The sequence below is a fragment of the Pangasianodon hypophthalmus genome, chromosome 7 (genome assembly GCF_027358585.1).
Source record: "Pangasianodon hypophthalmus isolate fPanHyp1 chromosome 7, fPanHyp1.pri, whole genome shotgun sequence".
Lineage (NCBI taxonomy): Eukaryota > Metazoa > Chordata > Actinopteri > Siluriformes > Pangasiidae > Pangasianodon > Pangasianodon hypophthalmus.
The window spans coordinates 12503935-12525326 of record NC_069716.1 but is presented as its reverse complement, the minus strand read 5'-3'; the positions used below and the strand labels follow the sequence as shown (position 1 = coordinate 12525326).

At 41.2% G+C, this 21392-nt stretch overlaps 1 protein-coding gene across 8 annotated transcripts in view; it reads left to right on the top strand.

Moving 5' to 3' along the window:
* The window catches only part of btk (Bruton agammaglobulinemia tyrosine kinase), a 55000-nt gene that overhangs the window by 7371 nt on the left and 26237 nt on the right, over positions 1–21392 (top strand). For 7 of the 8 annotated variants that reach the window (XM_026940674.3, XM_034305794.2, XM_026940667.3 and 4 more), the window contains 8 exons: positions 8397–8560; positions 8719–8823; positions 19723–19804; positions 19913–20041; positions 20191–20249; positions 20330–20526; positions 20638–20700; positions 20923–20977. In XM_026940674.3, coding sequence (XP_026796475.1) covers positions 8420–8560; positions 8719–8823; positions 19723–19804; positions 19913–20041; positions 20191–20249; positions 20330–20526; positions 20638–20700; positions 20923–20977 — 831 coding nt within the window. In that variant the 5' untranslated portion in view covers positions 8397–8419. Of the gene's footprint in view, positions 1–1580; positions 8160–8396; positions 8561–8718; positions 8824–19722; positions 19805–19912; positions 20042–20190; positions 20250–20329; positions 20527–20637; positions 20701–20922; positions 20978–21392 lie in introns of those variants that run through there. The other variant, XM_053235670.1, reaches the window with a different exon arrangement.

Below are 21392 nucleotides of genomic sequence, written 5' to 3'. Positions count from 1 at the left end.
AACTCTAAATTAATACTGGGTAGGGCCTCCCTTTGCTCTCAAAACAGCCTCAATTCTTCATGGCATGGATTCCACAAGATGTTGGAAACATTCCTTTGACATTCTGGTCCATGTTGACATGATTGCATCACAGAATTCCTGCAGATTTTTCAGGTGCACTTTCATGCTGCGAATCTCTCGTTCTACCAAGTCCCAAAGGTGTTCTGTCAGATCTGACAGATCTTGACTGGGAAAGCCACTGAAGAACATTGAACTCATTGGCGTGTTCATGAAACCAGTTTGAGAGTTTTGCTTAGTGACATGGTGCAATATCATGCTGGAAGTAGCCATTAGAAGATGGTTAAATTGTGGCCATGAAGGGATGCACATGGTCAGCAGCAATACTCGGATAGGCTGTGGCATTCAAGCAATGATTGATTGGTATTAACAGGCCCAAAGTGTGCCAAGAAAACATTCCTGACACCATTACACCGCCTCCACCAGCCTGGACTGTTGACTAAAGGCAGGTTGGGTCCATGGATTCATGCTCTTGGCACCAAATTCTGACCCTACCATCTGTGTGCCTCAGGAGAAATTGAGATTCACCAGACCAGGCTACATTTTTCCAGTCTTTGACTGACCAGTTTTGGTGAACCTGTGCCCATTGCAGCTTCAGCTTTCTGTTCTTGGCTGACAGAAGTGGAACTCAACATGATATTCTGCTGTTTTAGCCCATCCACCTCAAGGTTCGACATGAGAAGCTTTTCTGCTCACCACAATGGTACAGAGTTACTGCAGCCTGCAATTCCTGCAGATTTTTCAGGTGCACTTTCATGCTGCAAATCTCCCATTCTACCACAGCCCAAAAGTGTTTTCAAGTGGATTCAGAGCCGGTGACTGGGAAGGCCAATGACAGAAGTGGAACCAGATGTGGTCTTCTACTGTTGTAGCCCATCTGCCTCAAGGTTCGACGTGTTGTGCATTCTGAGATGCTTTTCTGCTCACCATAATTGTACAGAGTAGTTATCTGAGTTACTGTAGCTGTTCTGACAGCTCGAACCAAGTCTGGCCATTCTCTGCAGACCTCTCTCATCAATAAGGCTTTTCTGTCCACAGAACTGCTACTCACTGGATGTTTTTTCTTTATTGCACCATTCATTGCACCAACATCTTTTATTAAATTCTCCTATAATATGTCCTGGTCCATCACTCCATTCATGCTTCTTTGAATGATATGTAGTGCCTCAGTATTCTTTTGCGGAGAAGCACCCCCCTTATTATTAGCTCCCTTATCATTAGTCTGAGAGCACATTGTTAAGGCTTATGTGGTGCACCTGTCCAAGGACGATTAGTGGCGGTGTTTAAGGTCCTTTCTCTGACTCTGTAGTTTTTCCATTCAAGTGTTGTTGAGAACCCTGAGAACTTAAGGAGATGTTTAAAAATAGTGTCAATACTTTTTCCATATCAATTTTGTAACCACTTTTTTTCTAAAGAAAATTATCTTATCCTTTTTATACTTATGAATAATTTTTGTTCATATTTATAATTTGTACATATTATTTTGATCTTGTACTTACATATAATTTTGTAAGTACAAGATCAAAAGATATGTGTGTAAATTTGAAGTAGATATATGTACTGGAAGTATATTAAATAACAAAAACAAAAGTGTCTAAATACTTACTTTCCGCCACTGTACATTTTCACCCAGGGCTAGTACATATAGGCTAATTTTTGGTAAATAAATAATGACACTGTAGAATCTGTTTTTGGTCTTGAAGTTTTAGGTCCTGAAGAGATCCAGATGATATTTTATCTCTGGATATATAAAACCACAGAACTGAAAGAGAGTGTACTTTTTTTCTCATCACTGTACCAGAACCTTAATGTGAAGTGTATATTATTAAGGTTGCAGTAAAACTGTAAATTCATCATGCATAATTTTAAATGCATTTTGCAAACACATATTAAGATTCAGTTAGCTGTATGTTATTGCTGTAGATTTTTTTTATACTTTTTAGAATTAGACTTTTGTTCCATATTAATAAACATATTACAGCCCATTATGTCTTAGTGTTTATTCCAAACTTTTTGGCCTTTAGCGTACGTTTAGGAAGAATCAGAGTACTTTACTATGAGTAACAATAGGCTAATTAATTTAAACTGGAAGGACACAGTTGTCAGCGTTCCACATACAGTATCTAGTATATATTTAAAAACAACAACAAGAAGAAAAAAGCTAATAGATTTTATTTATTTTCTATTTTTTGATTCAGTATTACCAGTAGAAAGGAGGGTATGTATGAAAGTGTAAAGATTTCCAAAAAGCTCAGACTTCTCAGTATTTAATATAATAGAAAATAGATGTACAGGTTGGCTTTGTCTAATGTCTGCCAGAGGACAGGGTGCCTGCAGGGTTCTCACCCAGGGTAAGCAGAAAAAAATAATTTAATCATAGGTTGTATTTGGGCCACAGCATCTATTTTTTTTTTTTACATTTAGCCATCCTAATTTAAAATGTTTTAATATAACTTTATTTAAACCAAATAATTTAAATAAATCTTAATTTAAATTTGTAAAAAATAAGCTTAAAACTAAACCTTTAATTGGCACAATTCGTTTACACCAGCAACACCAATACCAGCAAAGAAATGCGTCTTACATTTTTGGGTGGAGTAAGAAACCAGTGTCTGCCTTACAATAAATTCGTTAAGTACTTGCTTTGTGTTTATTTCCAAATCTCTGTGAATGTTCATTATTGCCAATCCTGTGAGCTGGGTCTCCGTCACGCTGTTTCTTAAGTACGTTTTTAAACATCTTAAACAGTTGAACGAGCGCTCTGCAGAAGCAGTGGACTCAGGCACTGTAAGAACGACTTTCAGAATGGTGTGAAGATTTGGATACATATCAACAGTGTCCCTCAGTAGTGTGCATATATCACTGTCGGCTTACATTGCTGTGCATCTCTGTCTCCAGAGTTCTAACTCAACATCAGCCAGTTCAACACTGGGCATCATTCACTGGTATTCCTGTTTAATGTCATTCCACAGCTCTTCCATTAGCATGACAAGTTTGTCAGGCATTAGATACTGTGCTTTTAGTTGAGGCAGGGTGCAGCACAATCGATTATGTAATTCCGTACATAGATGATCTAAAAATGGAAGGGAAATATTTATCTGTCAGTACTCCTCAGGCTTGGCATCTGGGGTGTTTGATCACATAGACTGAGTGCTCACACCTCGGGGCATTGAGGGGATCACATCAGGTTTTCTGGCCAAGTCACAGGCTTTTCTCCAAATGCTACTGAATGTCATATCCCCACGTTTACTTTTTCAAGCAGTGAGACAGTGTTACTTGCTTGTTCTCTAGCTTTCACAAGATCACAAGGTGCACTTTGAAGCCCATTGCTTAGAGGGGTTAAGAACTGCAGCAAACGTTGACACACTATCACACTGATTATAAAGCCGAATGACTCCATGCTGGGACCAACGCGTATCAGAAACTTTCTTCAGTCATTTTTTTGTCCTCGCTGTTGTTCAAAAAAACAGTTCAGGCTTTTCGGAGAGGCAGTCACAAAAGACACTGTTTCTTTCACTGTATCAAGTGAATTGTGAATAGCTGGGAGCTTTTTGTTATGGACAATAGCCAAATTCAAGGCATGATTCTTACAGTGCACATATTGCGCAGGGGTAAATCTCTCTGATGCGAGTTTGTACACCCCGAACCTTTACACTCGTATTTCCCGCACTGTCATAGCCTTGACCAATGAGGTTATTTAGATCCAGATCTCTTTAGATAGTCCAGAATCAGTTCTGTTAGAGCTATCCCTGTTGTGTCTGTGGTGTCACAAATCCCAAAAATCTTCTCGTACAGTGTAATGGCCAGCATCTGCATCCACATAATGCACAATTAAAGCTACTTGCTTGGTGTTACTGATATCAGCAGTCATATCAACGAGTACAGAAGAAAACTGAGCTTGCCTGCTCTTATCCAGTGTGTCATTCAGAATTTGCCTACCACAAAGTTCAATAAGTTTGTTCTGAATCCGGTGGGTGCAGTAATTGGCATTTAAAGGTACTAGCTGTAAGTACTCTTTCAGGTTGTCATTGCCACTCTCACAGTACTCCAAAAGGGCTCAGAAATTGCTCACATTGTCTGTGTGAAACTGAATAGCCATATTCTGTTTACCACAAACTACAATTAAGTCTATGATAGCTTTCAGCCCATATCACGTGCGTACGATGCTGTCTTTGTGTGAATGGTCCAATGCAGTAATAATGGACTCCTTACTGCCATCACAAACAGATTAAAATTCTGCTGCACGTTTCTGCACACTCAGATGTATGATGATAAGTGTTTCATTATGAACTTTTTAATATTGCTCCAGTCATTTAGTGGTTTGGTCCTAAGAACTGTGTCACCATTGGAAAATAACATGCAAGCCACACAGAATACACCATCTTTGCTGTAACTCCATGTGGGGTACAGCAAATCGTTGAAAAATCCGTCGGGAACCCTTCTCATGCATCCACAGATGTCCCGTTTAGGCATGGCCCAGTCTTGACTTGGTTTAAATTTGTTTCTCAACACATGCTCTTTTACTGAGTCAGGTTTAGAACATCAGCACTGACTAAGCCAGTACTGATACTAAGAGCTCTGTACAGAGAGTATTGTGCTCTGCTTGAGCTGGCATAACTGTAGCATGGACATTACCCTCCCCGCTTGACGCCTGCTCCTTGTCTGGTGTGTATGCATTGGTTTCTTCTTGGTCCGGTGTGTGCTGCTCCTCGGATTCTTGACAACTTGGTTGAAACTGTATTCCAAGACTCATTTGCTTCAGCTGCCACATTTTTTCTTTTATCTTTGGGCATATGTGAGCTAAAAAGTTCAGATATTGTCTGCTAGGTTTGTCTAAAACTCATACCGCCTCTAATGCCCTGTCTTCGTTTTTAATTGATTAAGCAAACAGATTGTCCCACCCCAAACTCACGCCATTAGTTCAGTCAGAATTTGATAGGTTTCGCCTCATTTTATCTGGCTTGTAATTTTTTCCGATGTATTTTTATTTAGTGTGTAATTTAATTTCGTTTCTTATGTGTGCAATATTTTTTCCAATGTATTTTAACATCCAAAAAATTACACAAATCGCCTTTCATTGTTTAGAAATGATATTACAAAATTCATTTTGAAATATTGGCGAGGGTACACAGTGTGCGTGCTCTGCATGCAAGTAGGGACGCCACTCCCAGAGGATACATACATAAGTAGACATTACAAAAATTAGGAACATATAATAAACAAGGTTATTAGAAATTATCACAATTGTTATGCCCCAATATCATGTTTACAACTGCTTTAAGGGTTGATGAGTATGTAACATGCTACATTATCACAACAAATTATTTGTTTAATGTGATTTTAGTTAATAAACTAACCAAACACAGTGAAGGTCCAACTTTCAACTTGAAATAATGAAAGAAAGGCTGACTATTTTGTGAGATGCAGTGGTGGTGAGGTGTGATGAGGCAGTAGTAGTGGTAAACCAGGAAACAATCAACACCAGGAAATGTTGAGATGGTGTTTAATATAGGCAATTCAGTTCCTCTATCGCAGCGAAGACAGAGGTAGCAGAAGAATACTCAACATTTGACTAAAAAGGGTAAGTAATGTGAATAAAGTACATTTTGTGAAAGATGTGAAAAAAAGCTAAAATAATAATATTTGAGGAGCCTGTCACTGCATATAAGTGTTCTCTTAGACAAGTATCTTATTTCTAATCAATGGATAAATAACTGGTGCTTATGTTTTTATTCATCTTGCTTGGGTTAGTCCTCTTTAAAAAGTGACCGTATGACATATTATTTGATATAACTACTGTTCTCATACAGCCATTGTCCCCTTTCTTTGGCCCACTTTGTAAATGTTAGGCATCAGTTACACCTTGGAGCTATCTACATAAAAGCTTGTGACAAAAGTCTGAGCTAAATGTAACCAGTCCTCCAGTAGCAAGAAAAAAACCTCCCTGAGTTAACATGAGTAAGATACCTTGAGAGGAACTAGACTCAAAGGGAAACTCATCCACATTTAGGTGACAGGGAGGGATTATAAATCATTACAATGTGTGGATATATAAGATTAAAGGAAACATTGCTAAGTGTGTCATAAGAATGTTCAGTATGAACATATTGAGCTTTCCTCAGGGTTGGTGTCTAAAGTGACAAAGATATGTGAGGAAAGTTATTGGTATTAAGCACATGCTTAAATAATACATTGTGGGTGCCACATTCAGATTGTGCAAATTGCCTGCATGTAGTTCACACCTGCAAAGTTGTCACATTTTTCTTGCGTAGTGGTATTCAAGATAGGGTTTTTCATTTTAATTTTCATTTAATTTGAATTTTAATTGCACAGTGAGCACAGACTCACTGAAACTGGACGGTTGAAGACTGGAAAAAGACCAGGTGATTTTTTTCTAATCTTCAACTGCCCAGTTTCTGTGAGCCTGTGCCCGTGTTAACCTTGCTCTGCATGTACAATAGTCACATTGCAAAGGCTGCCATAGCATGCCTAACAGACATTTTTAAATTAACGTCAAGTGCTGGTCAGTAATGTTGGCCAGTAATGTTATGCTAAAAGATGTTTTCTGTTTTGTAGCAGAAAAACCTAGCAATGTTTGCAATTTTCATTACTAATCTCAAAAGGAAAATACTTAGTCCACATAAAAACTCAATTTAACTAAAATGTATCTGAATTTAATCTAATTTAGTGAGTTCATCACAGAAGAAGGGGAAAGAAGCAGCCAGATGGAGTAGAAAGGAAAAGGGCACAAAAAAGGAAAGCCAAGGAGAGCCAAGATGATGCTGCAAAATGCAGCAAACTAACAGGCATTTTTAAATTAACCTCAAGTGCTGGTCAGTCTGATCTGAATGTAGCTAACGTTATCTGTGGCTGTATTAACCGTGATACCATTGCAGTAAATCTTGGCATACCGTTGCATAATTGGCATTATTTGGCTATCTGGAACATATTTTTGTTGCAATTTATTCTGAAAGTCAGTGGATATTTTGCAAGATTATCTCTAAGAAACCTCTCCATATAAGTGTCTTAACAACTTTTGTGTGCAGAACACCAAAGAATGGACCCAATAGAAGAGTTTGGCCAGTCAAAAGTGAGAATTGTGCTTTGTGGGACTTGAACCTGGTCGTCAGGGTTCAACTGGAAAGTGAGCTTATACCACTAAGCCACCAGGCAGAGTTAACAAATTGTGTGGTAGGAATGCCAGAAAACCAGGGAGATTAGAGAACAGACAGAGTTAGACAAGTGAGCGAGTATGTGACTGAAGGGATTGAACACAAATGGGCAGAATCAAGCACTGAGTGACTGAGTGAGCTACAGAGGAAGGGCAGCATACAGTGCATTGAATACACCAAAAGGTGAATCAAGATGATTCAGAGCGCAAAATTAAGCAAGAGGGAAACAGAGAGTGACTCAGAAAGGACTTTTAACTAGAGAGAGAAATAAAGAGTGTGAGACGGCCAGCTACTCAGTCCACCAACCAATATCAACTCAGAAAGAAAACTTCACTAGAGTAAAGTTTTCTGTCTTTTTTCACTTTCTCTCTTTCCCTGTAAATTTAAAGTAGTATCCAATACTGATAGTCAGGGATTAGTTAGCTAGTTTGCAGTTAGTAAGGCCTGCATTTCACAATCAGCCAAGAGCAGGGAGTGAAATTGTAGTTACAGGGCAGACAGATAAAAAATGTTTCACTTGTCACAAGAGCAATCTCAATTTTTATTATTAAGATGGTGATCTTGCACTAAATAAATGGAATGATTTGATTTAGCATTGTAGCTACATGTATGCGGGTTATTTAGAAAATCACTTTTAATATGCCATCCATTTGTGTGACTCAAAACCTTTTTCTCACAATAAGGTGGAGACAGTCAACCCAGTATGATTGGCTGATTAGATATTTGCATGAATGATTGGATATACAGGGTTTCCTAAACTGGTCAGTGAGTGTACATACAGTAGGTAGTCAGTGGTCTCAAAATTTGTTGCAGGTGTATGGGGAGGCCTGCCGGCCTGAATTTTTGTCCCAGTCTGGCCCAGGGTGTGGGTAGTGGAAGAGAAAGAGGAAGTGGCATCATGGCAGGGCATCTGTGGGCTATGACAATAAGGTTCATTATGATTTGTTCTTGGAAATATTTAGTGTTGAAGGACCCATCCGTATGATCCATGTAGCATGGTGCTGTATACACTGTTAGTATTCAGTCACTGAGAGTGTGAGAGTATGAATGAGAAAGCACACAGGAATAGAGATTGCCAGTTTGTGTGTGTTGGTTTTCCTGAAGGTAGTCTCAATATAGTTTTATTTCATCAATTCCTTTGTTTAACAGCATATATTTGTTTTTAAGATAACGTCATATCTGAATGAACAATGTCAGATAACATGCTGGAGGAGGTTTTCATAAAGCGCTCTCAGCAAAAGAAGAAAACTTCACCCTTAAACTTCAAAGAGAGATTGTTTGTACTCACACAGGAAAAGATTGCATACTACGACTATGACTTTGAAAAAGGGGTAAGAAATGTATTTTAATATTTTAAATGTTCATTAGAATAATTTATATTTTAGTGGAGAGAGATGTGTATTTTATGTAATAATCATACACCAGTGCAATCTAATTACTTTATTGCTATTACTGTATTACTAACTTTAGTTAATCCTTCTGAATACAGAAAAAGAAAGGATTAAAGGGATTTGTTGACATTGACAAGATTAAATGTGTTGAGATTGTGATACCAGAAGACAATGCTCCTCCTGAAAGATTGTTCCCATTTCAGGTGAGGTCACACAGCACCATGGAATAAGTTTTGTGATTGTAGTGATGTGTGTCAGTATAATGAATTGATGTCACTGATATGCTATATGCAATCCTGAAGTTTTTTTTTTTGTTTTTTTTTTTGGGTGGGGGGGGGGGGGGGGGGGGGTAATATCTGTGATATTATAATATCAGATATAATATCTGGAACTGTGATATAATATAATTGTCTGTTACTGTGTCTTGAGTAAGCATAAGTGTTATAAATTAAATAAGATTTAATTGTATAATTGGACATTTTTGTAGTGCTTTGAACCAAAATTTATGCTACATAAACAAGTTTCTCAAGAGGGCTGCTGTTTGTCAACTTTGTTTAAAACCTCAGCGAAATGGATATAAAAGATTGAACTTGTGACAAAATATTTTGTTCAGACTAAATAACAATTATACTATAAAAACTTGGAAACATCCAACACAAGACTTGGAAAAAAGATCCAAGCACCAAGTAACAGGTCATTGCTTGAAATATGAATGGGACAGCATGTAACAGTTAGCATGGCAGCTGTATTACATAAGTCCTGCTCTTCAAAGAAAAGAGCCAATCTTTTGGTAAAGGTGTAATGAGAAAATAGGCAGGCCTGTCAGATTCTTACACTAATGCACTGCTGTCTAACTAATGTGGTAGACTTTCTTATAACAGACATATGATGCTTTAGTTTTCTCTCTATATCAAAAGCAGCTGTCAAACTTTATAACTAGCCTGTCCACTCGATATTATGAATATAATACAGAGGAAATACTGTTTGTTGTGGTTCTTTGTGACCCTTCCTCACTACCAGGGGTGGTGAGAATCACTTGGCTTGTGCACATGCATGCCAAGACCACAAAGTGACCATATGAAGTAGAATTTGACAATAAATACCATTGATATATGACCATTGTTCCCTTTCTTCTTGTCACCTCATATACATGCCAGACGTCATGTGTATCTTGGAGCTATCTGCATAACAGTTTGTGACTGGGGTCAGAGCTATAGGTAACCTGACCTCCAAAGCTAGTGATAGGCTCCTATATTGTCCTTTCATCTTTTCAGACTTTTTGGAACCATTCAGATCTCTGTGGCTCCTAGCTTGAGTTGGGTTCCCTTGTTAGCTGCTAACATACATACAAAGGCTACAGTTTCCCTCCATTCCCCTGTATCTCCTGACTGGCGGGCCTGTGGTTAGTATGCATTGTGCCACAGCACTGACAATCTGTGCAGCAATCCTGACACAGCATACCCAGATTTAGATTGTGACTGTGATTTGGAGTTGGATCTGATCCAATGCTGCAGCTTAAACAACCTAATCATAAGCATCTATGCCCAGTGCCAACTGATAAATGGGCTGTACCTGAGAAACATTTCCTGTCTGACAGTGACCTGACAGTTTAACTGTAAAGTCTAACTCCAGCTTCAGCAGAATCCAGAAATAAATCTGAATTGGCCTCTACCAGTTCGCATACACCACTGTCAGGCTCCAAGGAAGTTGTGGCAACCACCCTGAAAATTGCAACGCAGTGGATTGTACTGCAGGTTGACATAAAGCTTATAGCACCAAATGCACTCTTATGTGCAGCACAGGTCATAAATGATTTCACTGTGCCACAGTGTTAAAACTACACTCATGGAGCACTTTATTAGGAACACTATACTAATACTTGGAAGGGTCTCCCTTTGCTCTCAAAACAGTCTCAATTCTTCGTGGCATGGATCCCACAAGATGTTGGAAACATTCCTTTGACATTCTGGTCCATGTTGACATGATTGCATCACGCAATTCCTGCAGATTTTTCAGGTGCACTTTCATGCTGCAAATCTCCCATTCTACCACATCCCAAAGGTGTTCTATTGGCTTCAGAGCCGATGACTGGGAAGGCCAATGACAGAAGTGCAACCGGATGTGGTCTTCTGCTGTTGTAGCCCATCTGCCTCAAGGTTCGACGTGTTGTGCATTCTGAGATGCTTTTCTGCTCAAAACAAATTGTACAAATTGAGTGGTTATCTGAGTTACTGTAGCTGTTCTCTCAGCTCGACCAGTCTGGCCATTCTCCGTTTAGCTTTCTCATTGACAAGACGTTTCCGTCTGCAGAACTGCTACTCACTGGATGTTTTTTCTTTATTGCACCATTTTGAGTGTTGTATGTGAAAATCCCAGGAGATCAGCAGTTACAGAAATATTCAAACCAGCCCATCTGGCACCAACAATCATGTCACGGTTAAAATTACTGAGATTACATTTTTTTTCCCATTCTGATGGTTGCTGTGAACATGCCCAAAACTGCTGGCCTGTATCTGCATGAGTTTATACATTGCACTGCTGCCATATGATAGGCTGATAGACAATAGATAATGAAAAGATGTACAAGTGTTGCTATGTAATAAAGTGTTTGGTGAGTGTATACTGAGAGCAATAATTATTTTGAGAGGGTTGGACCGTCTGCTGTATCACACACAAGCTCTGCAGCATGTGCTTTATCTAAAGAGCAGATTATGATCAGTTTGGCCTAGGCCTCATGCCTACCATGCCTACATGGCACACTTGCATTGTGCCAACAGTGGGTTCACCAGATGAAGAACTACATTCAGACATATGCTGCCCAAACACCAAATGCAGATGAACTGATGACATTCTGGTGGTCTAACATCATTGTCACTGCATACTGCATATAGCATGAACAAGGAATTTGTTAGACATTTTGCTGCTCGCATTAGAATGATATCCCCCCTCTGCAGGTTTTGATCCAGCTATGATGGAGCTGAATAAAACCCCAATCCTGACCGTGGTACACCAGGGCTAGGCTCTCCATCAATCTGTTTTAAGAATGGTGGGAATTGGTTTGGACAGTAAATATGTAAACTGGACACATGTAAATATATCCTTAAAAACCTACCCTATGTAACACAGTCAGATTTTGGGCATGTGTAAGGAAGCACGCACAGAATATCTCAACTTACCCTACACACCCCAGGTACAACCTTTTCCAAAATCCTGTGTGCAAAATGTGGCTTTATACCCAAGTTTGTTAACCAATCTCTTGACTTTGCAGTGTTCCATGACAGGGAACCTGCTGAGCTTTCAAATCAAATCAACTATTCATCTGTCACTGTCTTTGCTCTGCTTTGTGGAGAAATGCTCATGTGCAGTAGTTACAACAATAATATGTTTTTCAGAGAAAGGTAGCACATGGGAAGATTACACATTTAATGTTGCTTTTATGAATTGTGTGTAAAAGCCCACATCTGCAGGCACTCTGCACTCAATTGCAATGCGCTGCAGCTTATAAAAATGAGTAGATATAAACAAAATCGCATTGCAGCTGTTACATCCAACCTAAATCACTACTTTGAGTTGATGCAAGTGCACTGAAGCCTGCACCCCATAAGTAAGTGGTAGCAAGTGATTGGATGCATTGGTTTGGTTAGGTTCACAAATTGCATTTCACATATTTTCATGAGGGTAAATCACATTTACACCAAAAGCATGGTGGCCCACACACTTCAGGGTGTGGAGCATTTAATTCTGTGATTTCTTGTGCTGGTTTAGTAAATATAATGTGCAATCGTGAATTTAACCAACATCAGAGCATGTGCTACTACAGTAAGTTACAGACTGAAATATCACCAATGTACTTAGTTTATGGGCATACACTCAAAAAAATATAGCATAATTATTGTATTTTGTACTGTTTTTACCTAGAAACCATGATGATGTCATGCAAAAGTATGCTTAGTTTTATTTTAAATAGCTGCTCTGTGTGCTGCCAGTGCCCAGTGTAAAGGATTAACATGACAGCATGTTTGACACTTCAGTCTGTGTAAAGTGGGCTTAAGAGGAGCTCCAAATTGAATAAAGGCTAATGAAATAATAATCTGACTGTGTTATTATTAAATATCCTATTAGTGTTATGCTCCGCTCCGATACCACACCTGCACTTCCGCATTCCAGCCCAGAGTTTTGATCCCACCTCGACATCGCGAGCACACCTGTTCCCCATTTTCCCCACTTACCTTGACCTGTATAAATAAGCCACGTGCACTTCCACACATCGCTGGATTATTGTGTGCCTTTCTTGCCTGATATTCTCACATTTCTGTTCTTTGTTTTCTCGTTCTCAACCTCGCCTCGCCCCTCGACTCTCGCACTTGTCTTGCCCCGTTGGAATTGTTCGCTGTGGATTTATTGGCTCAGACCTGGTTTGTTTTTGGCTTTGATCTTGCTCTGTCCTTCGGATTTTACAGACTTCCTGGTTCCTGACATCATCACGGTATGGGTAACGAGACTGTTTTCACTGTTGTGGATCTATCGCGGTGGATTTTTGTCATTGACTTCTGTGTAGAGGAACCTATAGATTGAGACCTGGTGTTTTCTGTTCTTGGGAGATTTTTGCTACCGAGCGTCCTAAGTTTTATGTGACTGTGATTTGTCATTAAGCTTCATTAAACTTTAACCTGCCTCCTCACTCTGCATGTGGGTCCGCTTTGCCACACCCCCACCTGACAGAATAATCCTGCCAATATGGACCCAGCAGAGCTGCACCAGCTTCAAACTGCAGTCGAGAGCCAAGGTGCTCTCCTTGGCTCCCACCAACAAGATCTCCCACATTCACCACCTACAAAATCCTGCACCATCTCCACCTCCATCCGCTGCTCCTGGCCCAGCTGCCACTCGCGCCATGGCTTCGAACCTCGTCTGCCTGCCCCGCCCATATGAAAGCGAACCGAGTACCTGCCGCTCCTTCTTATCCCAGTGCTCGCGGGTCATGGAACTCCAAGCCTCGTCGGTCCCCACTGAGTGGTCTAAGGTGGCATTTATCATCACCCTTCTCTCCGGTAGAGCTCGGGAGTGGGCAACAGCTTTATGGGACGCACAATCCCCCTACTGCATAGACTTTGCAACCTTCACCAGCAAGATGCGCTGAGTGTTCGATCGCTCCCACACCAGACGATTCTTCAGCTTTGACAAGGCTTACGCTCCACATATGACTACGCCTTCGAGTTCCATACATTGGCAGCCTCTTGTGGCTGGGACAATCGCACCTTATGCGAAGCCTTTTTTAACGGTGTAGATGATGCTCTCAAAGACGAACTAGTTTCACGAGAGCTACCTGACCAATTACAGGATCTCATGGACCTTGCCGGATCGACCATCACCTCCGACAACAGAGGAAAAGGCACAAGCCCAGGGGGTGTTGCTCAGCCTCGCCTGAGCCCATGCAAGTGGACCACGCTCGAATCTCCTCGGAAGAGAGCCAACGCTGGCTCAGAGAATGGGCGTGCTTCTATTGTGGACAAATTGGCCACTTTTGTCAGAACTGCCCTTTAAAAGGGGAGGCCCCCTAGTACACCTGAGGACACTAGGGGGTCCAGACTCGAACTGTACCTCGACAACCCATTCCTGACTGAATGTATGTATCTCCCACCACAACAGAACTCACTTCACTAAGGCGCTCATGGACTCTGGAGCCAATCAAGATCTGATCTGTGCCTCCACGGCAGCTGACCTCAAGATTCCTTCTGTTCCTCTGCAACATCCTCTCGCCGTCCAAGCCCTTAATGGCAGCAGCCTTGAATCCATCACCCAGCGCACTGTTCCTGTTCAGTTAAGGGTCTCTGGCAATCACACTGAGACCCTCTCATTCCTTGTGATGAAAATACACATGCTCCAATTGTTCTGGGACGTCCCTGGCTAACCCGCCACAACCCATGCATTGAATGGATCAAGAATGCTATTCTTGATTGGAGCCCATCAAGTCTCTCTACCTGCCTCTGTTCTGCCGCCATTGACTCTGCTCCATCTACCTCCAAGGAGGAGTTCTCTGACCTCTCTAAAGTTCCCTCCGACTACTCTAATCTTTGATTGGTGTTCAGCAAGTCACGAGCTATTTCTCTTCCACCGCATCGCTCCTATGATTGCGCCATTGACCTCCTACTGGGCATGACATCCTGATTTTCTCCCGTTCCCTTAAGGAACACATGAATCATGTCTGCCGGGTCCTGCAAAGACTTCTTGAGAATAAACTGGACGTCAAGGCGGAAAAGTGTGAATTTAATCAAACATCAGTCTCGTTCCTAGGATTCAAGATTTCCCCATCCATGATTGAAATGGAAACTTCTAAATTCAAGGCAGTCTTGGATTGGCCTACACCAACATCCCGACAAGCACTCCAGCGGTTCCTGGGCTTTGTCAACTTCTGTAGGAAATTTATCAGAAACTGTAGCACCATGCCTTCCCCTCTCACAGCCCTCACTTCCACCAAACTCCCCTTCCATTGGGACACTCAAGCCGAGAAAGCCTTTTCTAACCTCAAACACAGGTTCTCCTCTGCTCCCATCCTTACCATTCCCGACCCATCATTAAAATTTGTCGTCGACGCATCTGAGACCGGAGTGGGAGCCATTCTCTCCCGGAGAAATCCCCAGGACAACAAGCTACATCCCTGTTCCTTCTTTTCACGCCATCTCACACCCTCCGAATGGAACTACTGTAATGGAGGCATTGGTTGGAGGGCACCCAACTTCCCTTTCTAGTCTGGATGGACCACTGAAATCTGAAGTATCTCAGGACAGCTAAGAGACACAATGCCCGTCAAGCCCGTTGGTCCTTGTTCTTCTCAAGGTTTAACTTCACCATTTCTTACCACCCTGGGTCCTGATGCCTTCTCGTGGCAGTTCGCTCCTCCTCAAGAATCCTCACCCATTGAAACTGTTCTGCCCTCCTAGTGCCTGGTGGCTGTTATCGTCCTTGATATTGAGGAAAAAGTCAGAGGGGCCCTGGAACATGAGCCTGGTCCCAGCAACGTTCCCCTGAATCGCCTGTTCTTGCATGTGACCATGCGCCCATGGGTATTGGAAAGGGGACACAACTCCAAGTTAGCCTGCCACCCGGGAGGGGCCCGCATCCACTTGCTCATTCAGCAACCCTTCTGGTGGGCCACCATGAAGGAGTACATCTGCCAGGGAGGCCTCCTCAGACCTCTCCCTATCCCCCACCATCCCTAGTCCCACACAGCGCTCGACTTCGTCACGGGCCTTCCTGTCTCGGAGGGGAACTCCTGTGTTATGACAGTGGTGGATGTTTTCTCTAAGGCCGCTCACTTTGTTCCTTTACCTCAACTTCCTTCCACCAGTCAGACCGCTGAACTCCTTGTGCTTCATGTTTTTCGCCTCCATGGGCTCCCCATCGATATAGTGTCTGACAGGGGGCCACAGTTCTCCGCCCAGGTCTGGAAGGCATTCTGCAAACTGGTCGGCGCAGCCCCCAGCCTGTCCTCTGGGTATCACCCACGAACTAATGGACAGACTGAGAGAACTAATAAAAATCTGGAAAACACCCTTAGGTGCATGGCCTCACTGGACCCCACTTCATGGAGCAAGGCAGGGCTGTCCCCCTTTCATTGTTGCCTCGATTACCAGCCTCCCCTGTTCCCCACCCAGGAAGTGGAGGTATCTGTTCCATCCCCCCAAGTTCTGTCAGGCTGCGCCTACCCTTGACCATGCGCCGTATCAACCCTTCCTTTCATGTCTTCCAGCTCAGACACCTGGTAACCTGCCCTCTTTCCCCCTCTTCCCACCCTCTTCCTCCTCAGATCATTGAAGGAGGAGAAGCCTACACTGTCCGCAAGCTGCTGAAGTCTCGTCGCCGAGGAAGTGGTCTACAATACCTTGTGGACTGGGAGGGCTATGGACCAGAAGAAAGGAGCTGGATTCCTGCCAGGTTCATCCTGGACCCTGCCCTAATCTCTGACTTTCACAAACGTCCAGGTGGCGTTCGTAGGGGGAGGGGTACTGTCACGCTCCGCTCTGACACCACACCGGCACTTCCGCATTCCAGCCCGGAATTTTGATCCCACCTCGACATCTGCCGTGCGGAAACGTGAGCACACCTGTTCCCCATTTTCCCCACTTACTGCTACCTGTATAAATAAGCTACGCACACTTCCACACATTGCTGGATTATTGTGTGCCTTTCTTGCCTGATATTCTCACGTTTCTGTTCTTTGTTTTCTCGTTCTCAACCTCGCCTCGCCCCTCGACTCTCGCACTTGTCTTGGCCCGTTGGAATTATTCTCTGTGGATTTATTGGCTCAGACCTGGTTTGTTTTTTGGCTTTGATCTTGCTCTGTCCTTCGGATTTTACAGACTTCCTGGTTCCTGATGTTGTCGTGCTACAGGTAACGAGACTGTTTTCACTGTTGTGGCTCTATTGCAGTGGATTTTTGTCATTGACATTCTGTGTAGAGGAACCTATAGATTGAGACCTGGTGTTTTCTGTTCTTGGGAGATTTTTGCTACCGAGTGTTCTAAGTTTTATGTGACTGTGATTTGTCATTAAGCTTCATTAAAACTCTTAAACTTTAACCTGCCTCCTCACTCTGCATGTGGGTCCACTTTGCCACACCCCCACCTGACAATTAGTCAAGTTTTTAATCATTGAATTAGACTATATCACCAAAGGTATGTGGATACCTTCACACTAATAAGTGGGTCTTCACCAAACTGTTATCACAAAGTTTGTAAGCACACAATTGTATAGGATGTCTCTGTATGCTGTTGCATTACAATTTCCCTTCTCTGGAACTAAGAGGCCTAGCCAAAACATGTTCCATCATGTTAATGCGCCTGTGCACAAAGTGATGTCCATGAAGACGAGGTTTGCCAATGGTTGGAGTGGAAAAACATGGTTTGCCAAATGGTTGGCGTGGCCTGCACAAAGCCCTGACTGAACACCTTTGGGATGAACTGGAATGCCGACTGTGCCCCAGCCCTTCTTGCCCAACATCAGTGCGTATGGCTAAATGGGCAAATCCCCACAGCCACATTCCAAAATCTAGTGGAAAGCCTTCCCAGAATAGTGGTTTTCCCAAAAGGTTAACCAACATTCAGAAACCAGGTGGGAAAAAATAAGGACACCCTTTCTATTTCCACAATCATTAAGACAGTAATTAAGAGTCAGGTGTAAATAATGAAATGTACAAGAATAATTAATCATCAAGAAGTGTGACTACCTCTATAAAAGCAAAACTTTTGGCAGTTTCGTGCTTTGGATCACTCAGGTGTGTGTCTACATTGTAGTGGGGAATTTTTCCCATGTAGGTTCAAGGATAAGCAAGGAAACCAAACTTCTTATAATCAGCAAGAACTTTATTACAAAGGTAAACCCAAGCAATAAAGTAGGTCGGCCTCAAGAGCGAACACTGAAGAGCTGACCATAGTGCATGATCTTAAAAACCCAAAGGGTGTGACATACTTGCCCCATCTAATTGGCTAATTCTAATTTGTCTTACTCACGCTAACTCACTTACCGCCACTAGGTGTCTCCCCATCCCTATAAATCACCCATTTACTGCTCTCTATAGCATGCTGAGACCACACTGGATCAGGCTGACCTCCTTAGTGACATTTGATGTACATTGCTCCTACGTGTACTGTGAGTTCTGCCTGTTAATCTATCAAGGTTTTTTTTTACTTCTCCTCATCTTAAGCAGTCCTCTGCATGACTTGGTAAAAACTAAATTTATTAGACAGACTTACTGGCGCCTACCTAGGCGATGGAATGTGATTGTTCTACTCTTCTTCTGATAGTCCTGAAAGTCCTAGGAATTAAGGCCATTTGATAATAATGAACTTTTTTCTCATGTCAAGTCGCCCTTAACACGTAGACCACAATTCAGAGTCACTCCCCGAGTCACATTAAGACAAACATTATAAAATGGATTATATGCAGTATAAAATAGGTAATATGAAAATATAAAATGTATTTTCTGATTATCTTCCACAACATCATACCATGAAGAAAGGACATCAGCCATGAATGCAGACAAGGCCTTCATTAAACAATTTGAAATTCACCATTCTACAGTGAGAAGGATTGTTTACAAAAGGAAAGCCTTCAAGACCGTTGTCAGTCTTCCCAGGAGTGGGTGTCCCAGCAAATTCAGTCCAAGGTCAGACCAATTAATGGTCAGAGAATATCCTTTGGACTGATCAGACCAAGGTTGAGATGTTTGGTCATCATGCACCGTGCCATGTTTGTTTTATCGCCACAGGACCTGGGAAACTTTGAGACAGCAATGAACTCCAATTTATACCAGAATATTCTTAAGATAAAGGTGATGCCATCTGTCCAGCAGCTTAAGCTGGGACGAAATTGGGTCATGCAAGTCAAAGTAAAGACTTCAACCAATGAGATGCTATGCTTAAACGAGCTGTTCTTCGTGGTACTGAATTATAGGATGTACTTTTTTCCCAACTGGTTTCTGAATGTTAGTTTACTTTTTGGTAAAACATGACTACACATTGAAACCTGTTTTTTTTTTTTTTTGTTACCTGAGGTTAATTGTTTGTTTATAGAAGTTGGTGAAGACTACATAATTGTAATTTAGGCCCTGATAATTAAAAACACAGAATTGAAGGAGGGTGACCTTTCTTTATCCCATGACTGTATGGTATTTGGTGAAAATAAATTGGGCAATCAGTGTGGATTAAATCCCTAAAAGAGGATAGAAAAATCTGCTAATGAGCATGAAGGATATCAACATAATTTAAGCAACTGAATTATCTAAGCAACACTTAGATGTTTATGTAATATTAAAATTTGCATTAAAAAACTATTTCCGTTGAAGTTTGATCAAATTATTTTATTAACATTGGAGAATAGTTCATTAAAGCCTACTCTGTTAAAACTAGAATTAAAATCAGAATGGATGTCTAAATAATTATTAATGATAAAAGTAGAGAATAGTATATGTCAAATGTTTTATAAGGTGTTTAAAGACCTAAAGATAGAATAAAATGTAAATGTTTGTGAAACTTTCATCTACAAACAATATGAAATTTACATTCTCAACTTATGTCATGCAAGATGTCTATTTTTCATCACAGATAGTCTATGACGAGGGACCACTCTACATATTTGCCAAAACAGATGATATACGAAAGCAGTGGATACATAAACTAAAGCATGGTCAGTTTCTTATTCATATATGGGATAAAGTTTTTTTTTCAAGTCTGTGCAGATCTCTGAATCCATTATAAGACATTATGTTAATATCCTATAATGTATCTGTTAAAGTGGTGCGGTTCAACAAAGACCTAATGCAAAAATACCACCCCTGTTTTTGGGAGGACGGCGTATGGAAGTGTTGCCAACAGGAAGTCAAACAGGCTATGGGCTGTAAAGTGCTGGAAATGAGAAATGGAGGTCTGTAAAGGAAAAAAAAGAAAAAATTAGTTTACCTTCAATGGCATTTCTGAACACAGCTCTAAACATATTTATTGAGATATAGTATTAATAAATTTGTATGGAATATGCTATTCTAATAACCATGTTAATCTCCATCTCCTTTAAAGGATTTTCCACAGGATCCCGGCGTAAATCTAGAAAACCTCTCCCACCAACACCAGAAGAGGTCAGCTAGTTATCATTCTGTCACCATGTCACAGGATCTGATATTTTATTATTATATCTCTGATCTATCTGCTTACATAGTTGCCTCAGGAAAAGCCCTCTACATCTTTGCCCCAAGAGCCACCAAAGCAGCATGGCTTCTCAGTGGGTATGACAGTCATTGCTGAATATGAGTACACTCCCATGGCACCCCAAGACCTGGAGTTGAAAAAGGATGACGAATACACAATTTTGCAAATATGTGATGCCAACTGGTTTAGAGCCAGAGATAAACATGGGTAAGGCTGGGATGACAAAACGGAACAGTGACCAACAAATGAATACCATTGCTTGTCAAACATATGCTAATGTCGTGAGAAAAAAATGATTAGTCTAAATGTCTTTTGCAGCAATGAGGGATATATTCCAAGTAACTATGTTGTTGAGGCCTTAAATGGATTGGAGAAGTTTGAGTGAGTATGCTTCTTGTGATATTTACCAAAATCTATTGCTATGTAAACATTATTATAAATGCATACATCAACAGTCTAGTATGTGCAGAAGTTCATGCTTCTGTCAGTTTGTGTTCACTGTTTTAATGAGATTCATTCATTTATTGACGATAGATTCTTGACAGATGTTACTGAATGCCACAACTGAACGTACAATACATATGTTTTTTTGTCTCTGTATAGATGGTATTGCAAAAACATGAACCGCAGTCAAGCAGAAAATTTACTTAAGTCTGAGGTGAGTATAGGACCAGGTCAGCCATATTGAAAGTTGAAAGCCTGAGGTTTCAAAGTGCTAGTTACAAATGTAACTGTGGGTCTAGGAACACTGGATAACCATCAGGGGTTGTGCTTAATAACAGGATCTGCTCTTGTGTGTGTGCACCATGCTGAGACTGTCAAAAAAAGACAATGTTTGCTGTAAATACCCATCATACTGTCACTTTCAGCTACTGTTGACTTGCATCTGCAGCAATTCTTAATGACAGGGCTGTTTTCCAGTGTTCATAGAGGCACACATTTGTAACTAGCAAAGTTGCCCTTATTGAACCTAGAGAAGATATACGATGATATCCAGGTAGCTGCATTGCAGATCTCCTGGAGTGGTACTCCTCTCATTAATGCAAATGAGGATGAAACTCTCCTCATAGAAT